Below are 12063 nucleotides of genomic sequence, written 5' to 3' on the forward strand. Positions count from 1 at the left end.
CATTCCTCTTCAGACCAATACACATACGTCATAAATATGCTTAGTTTGCTGTATGTAGCCATAGAGTTTCTTAGTGTTTATACCAAGTAGTCATGGAGTAGGAGATACTTTTGTATAGCCACAAGGGCCAGCACATTATGGCATGACCGTTATCTCATGGAAGCTACTCGTTATTGCCTCGCCGAGTTTTGCAGGTGTCCCAAATTAAGTCACCGTAATGAATAACGCTCTACGCAGAGGAGCTTGGGAGAAGGGTTGAAAAGATGTGGTTGACTTATGAGTATCCAAACTACTCAATAATCTTCCTTTTTTTGCTGAGCTAACTATGGACACTGGTGACCTCGTTTTTAAGACGTTAGACGTTATTTAACTCTCCATTAAAGCTTGAGAAAAAAAGTAAAACGATGGTTTAACTGAAGTTTTATTTATTTATTATCGTGTAATCTAATGATCATATAATACATAATAACAAAGCACTACACATAATCACTGTAATAATTCTTTATAATTATTATGAAAAATAAAAGTTAGCTAATTGGACTAGATTTTTATTCTGACAGTGAATATTTTTTGGGAAAAAATGAAGAATTCCCTTTTTTTAATGCTAGTAGAATAACAATAGCCCCTTATGCTAATGCCCATCAAGTTTTAGGCCCTACACAGCAAATAAAAAGAATGATGTGGGCTACTAGACTATGAAAGTGATAAAAAATCTGTCAATTTATAAAAAAAAAGTATGTATATTATTATTTGACTAGAATTCTATTAGTAATAAACAGTTTTATATATTTCTACATTCTTTGGTTAGGTAAGAGATTTCTTTGGTAAAAATTAATAATATTGTAATATTTATAAATAACTATTTCAAATATAATTGAGCAATTTTGATATGAAAAATCAATAATAATGAATAAAAAATCAATTTATATTATTTTTTGTTTAAAACTGGGGAAAAAAATGTTGTACAATATAAATAGGTGCCACAATTTATGAAAATAGAAAAAAATACATAAAAATGTAAATTTTATCTAAATCGCGACGATAATAATCGTTCACCGAATCGTTTTCTTGCGTTGGTGAAAACTCGTTTTCTGTGCATGTTCTCCTTCGGCGATAACGATGAATGCACCCGTGACTCGGATTCTGATTGGTCCGGACTGTTGCTGCTTGATTCTGATTGGTCAGGACTTAAGCTTGTCTGTGATTGGTCCGTACTGAAGCTCGTCGTTGATTGGTCACTATCGAAGTCTACTGAGGTTGTGGCTGTAACGGAAACTCGACTTTCAGATGTTGTAAATTCTGATTTTTATTCATATTTCAAAGTTAATCTTTCCTGATTTAGTAATATTTTTGTAATTAATAACATTGTCTTTGTCGTTTTGTCTGTCTTATTTTACCAGACACAGATTATCTCTGTCTGTACAATATCAGTCTCAGTGTGCATGTCTGTCTGTTTTTTTCACTATCGATTTCTTATTCTATTTGTCTATCTGTCTCTTGGTCTGTCTCTTTATGAGTGAAAATGACTAACTTTCATTCTATCTGTAAAGATCTGTTTATCTGTATAAGCTACCTGTCTGTTTGTCTGTTTTACCGTGCGTCTGTATTCCATTGAAATGACTGAAAATGTGAATTCCTGGCTCCATATTTGTGGTAAACTTTTCATCAACAATGTTAGTGACAGTATCATCAACATTATCTGCATTATCAACAACTGTTGTAAGCAAGTCAGAATCATTAACAGTTGATGTTAAGATCTCAGGGACAGCAGTAGAAAATTCAGGAGCATCTACAGTTATCTCTGTTTCTGTTTCATGTGCAGATGTCAGGTGAAGAAGCAACTCAATATTTCAGTTTTAAAGGTATTTACAACTATTTAAGGGGTTTAAAATATCATGTTATGTACAAATTCCACTGTAAGGACCAAGGAATATGTTTGATTGATTTTTAGTTTTGATTATCTGCAAATAAAAAACCTGGCACTAAAATGAAATCTTGGTCTGATTGCAATTCTGGAGATATTGTGGTCATTTCTAGGTTATCTTCCATTTCATGTTTATCCATCATCATTGTTGTGGTTTCAATATCAACCATTGGAGCTGTTGTACTTTCAGTAGTTGTAGTTGTAGTGGTTGATGTTGTTGTAGTAGATGTTGTTGACTGTGGCAAAGGAATAGTTTGTGCTGTTGTCAATTCCTCTGGGGGAATATTAGCCAATGTTGTGGATCTTTTGCCGACAGTTGACGGTGACACATCTGTTAAATCATTTAGGTTAAAAAGTGATGAGATTGTTGTGTCCTGAAAGTCATCTTTGTCAAATGTATCTGTGAACAGTATTGCATTTTCATTGGGATCTGCTTGAAAATGTCTACGTTGAAGAGTGGTAGCTTTATTGACATTTACAAAAAGTTGATCACCCCTTGGTGTACTATTGTGTAATTGGTTTCTGTTTTGAGGATGTCTTTGTTGTTGCTTTTTGTGTTGCTGTCTACGTTTTCCATTTTTAATTGGCTTTTGAAGCTGTAAATTACCAGTTCTACTAATTTCCTCGGTGTTATCAATATTTTGGGGCTCTTCAATAATGTTATTTATTTTCTTATCACTTTCCATTGAATCTATAATTGTATTTAGATTAAAAGCTGGATTACCAATGGTGGCTAATTGTTGAATTATATTTAATAGATTTTGTTTATCACTTCTGAATGACTCAATTTGTTTGGAAAGTTGGCTGATCTCAATGTTTTTCTTGTCAATTGACTTACCAGCATCGCCTAATAAGAACTGAAGGTCCCTGACACTATTGCTGGCAAGATTTAGTTTGTTACGAGTTTCAGATAGATCATCTTCTTTCTTTATAATAAAAAGATTCAACTGTTTGTTATCTCCTTGCAGTGATTCGATATTCTTATTGTTCTGATCAATAATCTCTTTCAGAGAATTGACAGCGCTTTCAAGGGAGTTGATCTTTTGATCCTTAATTTCAACATCTCTCTGGCGGTTGGATACTTCCTTTTCTAGGTTCTCAATAACTTTGTTTCTTTTGTTGATGGCATCTTGTTTGGTCTCAGAATCTTTGATAAGATCCATGATTTGTTTGTGTCTGTCAGCGGCTTCAATCTTGAGTTGATCAATAGTAAGCATCAGCTCATTTACTTCATTCTGTTTCTGATCAGCGTAATCAGCATGAAGTTTTGTTCTATTTTGAAGTTCAAGAATGCTCTGATCCTTATTTTCAATAACTGTTTCTAGATCCTTAATTTCCATTTTAAGTTCCCGGATTTCTCGATCTTTCTCAATGACCTCTCTTGTTCTTTTATCTAAATCATCTTCAAGATCATCAATTTTGGTGGCGTCAAGCTCGGAATTAGCTCTGTGTTGGTCAATGGTCTGTTTAAGAGCAGCTATGGTTTCATCCTTTTCTATGACAAGCTGTTCTACTTCATCAATACTACTCTCAATCAACTTAATCTTTTCAGCATTTTCTAGCGTCAGCTGATCTTGTCTGACAGTCAGAGTTTCTAGTTCTGTAATTTTTCTGCGCTGAGTTTCAATTGTGTTCTCGTGTTCTTGGATAATCTTTTTTTGGTCCATTGTAATATTTTCAAATTTTCTCAGTTCAAAAATTTCATTCTGTTGAACTTGAATTCTTGATTCATGAGTTGATATCGAGTTTTCCAGGTTGTTTATCTTTCCCTCCAACTCGCTGATAAACTTATCCTGGTCAAAGAGCCTGTTTGTGCTTTCAGACAACCGGTTGGTTTGATCCCTTAGTGTTTTCTCCAGAGATTTAATTTCAGCTTCAAGTTTTTGTATTTCCTCTTCCATGGATTCTTTTCTCAGCCTTGCCTGGCTTTCTGTGCTTCTGATTTGATCCTCCAGTTTGGATTTTTCTACGTTCACATCTTGAAGCTCGTCCTTGTTGAAAAATAATATTTTAAAAATAAATAAAAGTTGAAATTGCAGAGGAGGTTAAATAGAGTTTTTGGTCACAATCTATTTTTTTAATTTAAGCAATCCAATTACCCATCTGTTTCGATCTAATTTATATTAGTTAATCTTAATTGATATCGCTTAGAATTTAATGTAAAGGCCTAAAAATAAAAAAAAATAAGTAGAAGTAGAAATATACTTTTTTTTCTTATTTCAAGCTCTGTGCATTTTTATTTATAAAAAAAATGTCCATTTTAATACTGTGATTGTGTAATAGAAAAGGCAAATTCTTTCTTTGCTTTTAGTAAAGTAAAGTTATTTTCAGTAAATTATAATATAATTTTCTTACCTGAAATCTGGAGGATTCCAGAAGTCTGTTCTCCTGTTCCCGGATAACTTCCTGGAGCCTCTCTACTTCAATTTTGCTGGAGGCCACCTTGTTCTCTAGCTCACTTACCTGTGCAATAGAAATAAAGATTGGAACATAACACATTTTAGATAAAAAGTACTTTTATTTGTAAAGTAATTTAACATCTAAAATGGCCAAATGTATTATTAAATCCATGAAAAAGAAGCTGATTAAATACGGTATAGTTTTAGAGCAGCTCTGTAAAAGTTGACTGCCCCCAAAAATTATTTTGTACTTGCTGAACTTTTACCTAATTTTATCACCTTAATCACGGTAATTTTTTGTTCATCAAACAATACAATAACATATTTTTTTTGAGGAGAGGCTTATTTTTTTCTAGGAGCGATTTCTCTTTAGGGGGGGGGGAGATAGAACACTCCCACAAATAGTTATATAATTTCCCAGGACCCATGAGAAGCTACATTGTAAAGGAAAACCATTTCGGTTTAGCCGTTAGCGAGTTCCTTCGGTACAGACAGACAATTTATTAGAATTATCCAATGATTGTGTAATTGCTTGTTATTGCTTGCTGGGTCAATCCAGTAAAATCCTACCTGGGACAATTTTTCAACACTCAGGGCGCGGTTCTCATCCCTCTCCTTGCGTAGCGTCTCTTCAAGTCGGGATATCTCATCCTTGCGAGATTGTAGGCGTTCCTCAAGGATGCTCACCTCTCCTTTCATTTCAGAATGTACGGAGGAATGTTCTTCCTTCTGGTGCAGCAACTTGTCCTCTAGTTCAGAAATTGTCTTTTTGCGGGTTTCAAGTTCGGTCTCAAGACGTTTTATTTCCTTTTCGTTTGACTGCTGAAGGCTTCTGATGTCCTGTTCGCTGCAGCCGCCAGGAGAGCTGCCGCTGCTTTTGTCCGTCTCTTCTCCAGCTTTAAATCTGTTCCGGAAACTGTCAGACGTTTTGCGGTTGGGGCCGCGGCCAGTGCGTGGCAGTTTTCGCCGCCCCCCTCCGGTTGTAGTTTCACCTAAAGATTACAAAATTAACTAAAGTTCTGGACTGCACCCATATAGTTTATAAATTTACAGGCCTCATCCTTTTCTTTATTTACCACTTATTTTACTAAGCTTACCTTCCAAGAATAATTTTTATAAATATCTTTTTTAGTAAATAACCTTACGATAATATTTTGAAAATTAGAAGTCAAGTTAAAAATTCTAAATAGCACTTTGAAAAACTTGGGTTATAATTATAATTACAAGTTATTCTTTTATCTGAGATTTATATCAAACTTAAGAATCGTAGATTATAAATAATTTAAGGTATAGTAGTATTTTCATTTCGAGTTTAATCTTAAATAGGAAAGTTTTATAAGATTCGCTACTTTATTTTAACTGAAGGCATTGTGTTGATATTTGATTTTGTCGACATTTAAAGTATAATCCATTTATGAGCAAACTTATAGCTAAACTATTTATATAATAACAATAAAATTATAATACCTGAAGTGGGCGGAGTTGGAATAAAATCAATCTTCACACTATCCACCAACGGACTGGCAGTTGTGGCTAGGGCCGCCAACCTGGAAACTGGCCTCTCACTAGAATCCGAAGTTGCAGACGACGGCTTACGCCGCAGCTTCATTCGACGCCGGTTTTTGTTGCGCAGCAAATTCGGCACCGAGTCGTTGTTCTTGTTGTCCTCCTCTATGTTGTTATCCTCAATAGGGGAGTTTGTACCGCTGCGGGCGATCTGGCCCTTGTCAGGAAAGTTGAGGAATGTGCGTGAACCGGCAGCAGCAGAGATGCCTGGAGCGGGTGTTGCATCGGCGGCTACAGGTGTCAAAGCGGCGGTGTTGAATTTTGGCCTAAAGGTGGTGACGAAAGAGGAAGAGATAGTTGATGGTTCTGCTCTAGCAACAGGAACCTTAAATAACAAGGATAAATATATTTTGAGGCACAGACGATTTGTGTTTTAATTTTAAATATCTATCTGTCCGTATGTGTGCCTGTTTGACTGTCAGTGTGTATCTAATTGTCTGTTTTTATGTCTGTCTGTCTGTGTGTCTGTCTGTCAGTGTGTGCCCGTCTGTATTTATGTATGTATTTAGTATGTCCGTCTTTCTGTCTGTCTACCATCTATCTTATTTAGAAAAATGCTGTACAAGTAAATTTATCTGTCTGTTTTTTATTTGTCAGTCTGTGTTTACATATGTCTGACTGTTTGTTTGTTTTTCTGTCTGTCTGACTGTTTGTTTGTTTTTCTGTCTGTTTGACTATCTTCTACTATCTAACATCTATCTAACTTATCATTATCAACCTGTTCTCTAACTCTAGTTCTAGCCCTGTGTCTAGGATCCGCTCCTGGCGGGGGCTTCGCATTCGGCGGCCGCCTGGCCGCTGTAGCAGCTGGCTGATCTGAAACAACTTGGCTGTTGTCCGTCTCGTCGATGAATGGAAGGTTGAGGCTGTTGGTGGTGAGCACGAGCTGACCCTCCTCGTTGCGGTGGAATTTGTTCAGGTCAAATGCGTTGTTGTTGTCTGGTTGTTGTTGTGATGATATAAAGGTGGGGAAGGAGTCCTGCAGGGGATTTGATAATCCTAAAAAAACTTAAAATTATTAAATAAGAATATACAATCGACAGCTCTTATCGTTAATTTAAGAATTTTTAAACCTCCTACAGATTTCAACCTATGCATGATAATTCTTGTAACTTTTAGGTAAAATTTAGAAAGCGGTGCAACTCTATAACTATTAGGAGGCAGTCCGTTTGTACAATTAAATATGAAGGTTATAGAGAACATTTTAAAATATCATATTCAATTGATTTTTTAGAATATTGATTATTGTCCATATTATGTATAATGGCAAAGTAGGAAGCTCTTTATAGTCCCTATACAAAAAATGACTTCACTGATATGACCTAATTCGGGATTTTTCAGCCAAAAATTTTTTTATTTAGTGACTTTAAAAAACGTGATAAATTAAAAACTCTTGGCCGAAAAATTTCGAATTACGTCATATTAGAATGACTTAATTATGACGTTATTTTTTATAGGAACTATAAAGAGCTTCAGATTAAAACTGTTACAGAAAAGAAGAAAAAGCTTTGATTGAAGTACCTGAGAACACTCTTGGAGGTGGAGTAGGGAAAGATGGTGACACATTTTCAGAGGGCCTACAAAATCAAAATATCAATATGAAGATTTTATTATTATTTTTAAACATTAATCTGTGTTTTAGCTACAAATATGTAGCTAAAAATAACAATAAAACTACTACTATTGAGATTCCATGAATAGAATCAAATCAGCAATTGTGTTGTTGATATCAAGTTTACTCAGACAAACAGGCAATGAAAAAAGAGGAGGGTAGTTTTTTTTTCAGTTTGAGGCCTATAGCGAAGCACAAAAATCGTTGATGGGACTGACCGTCATTGGTGTTTTCTTCAAACGATGGGAAATTTAATTTTGATATCTTTAACTGAAAAAATTTGGAAATCGGACCATAAACACCAATGATATGGGGAAAAATGTGGAAAATAAAAAATAGCCTAAAACCTGCTAAAAAGCCGTCCGACCGCCATTGATGTTTTATAGTTAATTGTGCTCCTTAATGACGGGAATGTTGTCAAAAAATTATATTGTACCTGAACTGTGCTTGCCTATTTCCTCCAGGAAGAATCCCTTGGCCCTGACCGGACGAAGTCTGTTGAGGGGCAGGGGTGGCGGGGAAGAAGGACAGTCCTTGTTGACCAGCCTGGGGCCCTGGGCGTGTTTGACCGCCAGCAGGGGGCAGGGTCGGAGAGAATAGAGTTATCTGGGGGGAGGTAGCGGCGGGGTTGGCCAAAGACGAGGGGGTAACTCGGCCTGCACTGTTAATCTGTAAGGATTGTGGTACGGGCGCGGGGTTTTGGAGGGCGGGACTATTGCGGCCCCCTAAACTCTGCGCTCTGCGCGAAACTTCAGAAAATGCTGTCTGAAAGTTGCTCCGAGATGGTGTTAAAGACTGCTGCGTGAATGGATTTGAGTTTGGCTGGAATATATTTTGTTGGAAAGCTGATTGGGGTTGGTTGTCGGAAACGCTATTTGGCTGCGGTTGAAATTGGTTGAAGAATGACTGCTGATCAAATAATCCTTGCTGCTGTTCGAAAAGACTTTGCTGCGACTGCTGCTGAACCCCATTTGCTCCAGTCTGCACTTGAAACTGCGATTGCGGCGGAATACCAAGTTGAGATTGACCGCTCTGCGGTTGGAATCGAGGTTGCGGCAGAGAAGAAACCTCAACGCGACCTTGGCCGCTGGGAAATCCAAATTGGTTAATTTGTTGTTGTTGTTGTGTTGACTGAGGTTGACTGTTGAAAAATCCGGGAGATACGAATCTCTGCGAGGTCTGAGGTATGTTCTGAAACTGCTGTGGGTTGAAAAATGTGTTGGCTGGCTGTTGTTGTTGGGAAGACTGTTGAACCTGAAATTGGCGGGGAAACCGCTGTAGTTCTGATAGCATTTCACTAGCGCCTGGAATCAAAGTTTGTAAAGAAACAAGTTATTATCTAAAATTCACACATAATGATCAAGATTGCTCTAGTAAAGCCGCGTTTAATGTTAAATTAATATTTTCCAAAAAAATTGTAAATCTATGTTCTGAATATTAGAAAAATAAATCATTATTTGTATATCTTGGAAAATTTTGTAATTCCAACGAGTACAGCTATTTGCCATTGATCGGACCTTGTATACATAGAAATCAGATGTTTACTAAAAGTTATTTTAGGTACAGGCCCGCACCGCTGATTTAGATCCGGCTTAGGGTCTCAGCTTGTAATTGGTATAAGAAAAAATTACTCCGCCTTAATTTAAATTTATTAAATAAAATAATTGCAGGTGGGGGTTTCTGTGCATGCTGGGCACCTTAAGGGAAAGCACTGTTTTAATAAATGTTTGCAAACTTTCCTGTGACCATTTCTGCATCACTGTCGGTGTAGGAAACACTGTCTCCTGTGCCATTATACATTAACATCAATTATAAGAATATTAGGGACTTTCTTGGCCAAGAAACAGGCCCAATAATTTACTAAACTAAGTAAGAACTACTACACAAAGGTCCTTCAATCAACCTCTGAATAGGACCTATGAAAAAAAGTAAAAAATACATTTGATAACCGGCCAAAGAAGATAAAGTATAGAATAGAATCCAGGTAGAAAATTCTGCCTGGCTAGCCAGAAATAAAATTGAAACTTTTGAAAGCCCTAAATGGCTACAAGGCTTGTAGTAAAATCACATGATTTCAGATATTATCGAGAAATGATATGAAAAATAAATGCCTTTTTTAACAGTATACTAAAAGCCTTATAGCCAGTCGTCCAGCCATATTTGTCCTATTCACAATGGATTAAAACCTTATAGTACGAGCAAAACTTTAAACAAGAATTCATTTCAACATGAATTTAGTAAAAAAATGACTTAAAAAATATTTGGTTAAAAAAATAATGATCATGTGCATTTGTATTATGGTTGCGCATGAATTTGTTTACAAAAAATCCTTAGCAGCTGATTTTTAATTCTTTCAATTAAACAGTAGAGACATAAAGTTAGAGGAAAAATCTAATAATTTTCGATATATTTTCATCAAAAAGATATTATTTTAGTTTTGTCCCAACTTGACATGTGTACCATTTAAGTTTCATATTATGTTTTTATTGCGCAAGCGCAACTTTTCTTCAATATTCCCTAAAATATTTGAGGTTTTCATTTCTATTTCTCCTTATTCTATGTAACCGGCGAATTCAGAGTCCTGTTTTGTACAGTATTTATTCGAGTTTTATAAATGTTTCAAAAAATCAAATATTCATTATTAATCTATTCCTGTGGCAGTGGGCATTTCTGAGCTAAAATAATCTTTGTCACTTCGGTCGGATACTTTATCTGTTGTGCCTCCTTCATTTTTTCAAGGATTATTGTTTAAAGGTTTGAAGATATTAAGTCTTCTAAATGCTATTACCGTTTAGAACTTTGCTGGGATCACAAGGTTAAGACAATGGATTATAAAATGATTTGCATCCTAAATGATTATAGACAACAATGCCATTCTGTTTAAAAGATGACATAAAGAGTTAGTATGTAGGGAAACAGAATTGGCATGAAAATCATAAAAAAAGTAATGGAGTTAACATTCAACCTTTAATAAAAACAATCCTTGCCTAAATATTCATCTTCATAGACATAATAATATTCATCAGAATAAACGTATTCATAATCATCAGAATTATCATTGTTGTGTTGATCCGGGTACTCAATAATATCATCATCATTGCTACCCTCTCCTACTGATTCTTCATTATTAGTTTCAGCAGTATCAACTAGTAGTTTAGATGGGTTACAAGAGTAAATATATATATAAAAAAAGCAGAGCTAAACTTGTATATGTTAATTCAAAAAGCCAAGTTCCAGTAAAGATTTTTGAACAAAAACTACTGCTTAATTTTTTTAGATAATTTTAAAATTTAATTTTCATACATCTTTTTTTTTATCTTTTTCACCTAGGGTATTTATTTTTCAAACAGATGGACAGACATTACTAGTAAAGTTGTTTTTAAGTAGCAAAGATAGAAATTGACAAAATATTTCAAATTTTAAAAAAAGTATTGGATAAGGTTATAATTCGATTTTTTGTAAGATAAAATTAATTCGACAAAGAATTTTTTTTAATATTTAGAAATTTATACATGCAAATAATAAATTATTCTAAAATTTCAGGGATTTTGCGTTTGAATAAAAAAAATAATATTATTCTTATTGATTAAATAAAAAGACAAAGTATAAGTAGATGCTAAATCAATTAAATTTGTAACAAATTTTTATTGTTTGCTTTTTGTTTTGTTTTTGTGAATAAATTGCCTGATACATTTAATAACAAATCTTTAATTATTATTTCAATCAGATTTCAACAATTGAACTTTACTAAAATATTTTTTAGTCATGATTTAATTTTTGATTGGTTTTGTTAACTAAATGTAATATTATCCTTATAATAAAGTAACAGGATGTCTGTTTATGTCTGTACAGAAGAATCCGCTGAACCGATTGGGTTCTCCTTTACAGGTTCCAGGAAGGTTGATAGCTATTTTGGGGGAGTGTACCACCACCCTCCACAGAGAAATCGCAAAAAATGGCGCCAAACGGATATTTTTGGCAATTAGCTATAAAAAATAGCTGATTTTAACATAAGAAATAATTGTATGTGTAGCTAGAGGAACCTCATTAAACAATGAAATACTTCGTATGATTTTAAAATGATTTTGATATTGACAACTTTAACAAATAAGATTTTTACTCGAGTTTCATTCATATTGTATTAACTCGGAAAAAGTCATAATAAAATGTAATCAATAAAACAAAATAGTCCCTTAAATTATTTGTAGAAAGTTTAGACATTATTACTCTGGCTATTATAAATTTAAAAGGAAGAGTACAAAAATGTAAATTCTAAGCTAGATCATCCTAAAATTTTTAATTATTCTAAAGGTAATGAAACGTAAATAATATGTCCACTCTCCATAGCAAATGGATGGACAACATATAAAGTTATTAAAATTAATAAAGAAAAATGTTTTGTTTGTAAAAATGAATAAAGGATGTTATTGGTGATTATATGCAATGCTTTTTAAACAAGGACGGTTTAATTACGAGCAGCATAATAGACAAAAGGAAAATCTTATTTTAATAGTAAGATAAATAACTACCAAGAACATTTTTTAAGCATTGCAAACAAACAA

The 12063-nt window shown here is 34.3% G+C and overlaps 1 protein-coding gene across 3 annotated transcripts; it reads right to left on the reverse strand.

The window, feature by feature from the left end:
* Positions 1–420: 420 nt before the first annotated feature.
* LOC145317390 (uncharacterized) lies at positions 421–8869 on the reverse strand. Of its 3 annotated transcripts, none has more exons than XM_080158441.1 (8): positions 7938–8869; positions 7411–7466; positions 6608–6888; positions 5791–6214; positions 4894–5315; positions 4280–4387; positions 1977–3915; positions 421–1789 (listed from the first exon to the last, which is right to left on the reverse strand). In XM_080158441.1, exons 1-8 carry the CDS (start codon positions 8792–8794, stop codon positions 1557–1559), a joined length of 4320 nt encoding a protein of 1439 aa, XP_080014567.1. In that variant the 5' UTR covers positions 8795–8869; the 3' UTR covers positions 421–1556. The 3 variants fall into 3 exon arrangements, with proteins under 3 accessions (XP_080014567.1, XP_080014566.1, XP_080014565.1); XM_080158440.1 differs by having other exon boundaries at positions 421–1801; XM_080158439.1 differs by having other exon boundaries at positions 421–1807; positions 7938–8867.
* Between the last annotated feature and the right edge of the window lie 3194 nt (positions 8870–12063).

The sequence above is a fragment of the Acartia tonsa genome, chromosome 4 (genome assembly GCF_053477335.1).
Source record: "Acartia tonsa isolate MP-2025a chromosome 4, ASM5347733v1, whole genome shotgun sequence".
NCBI lineage: Eukaryota > Metazoa > Arthropoda > Copepoda > Calanoida > Acartiidae > Acartia > Acartia tonsa.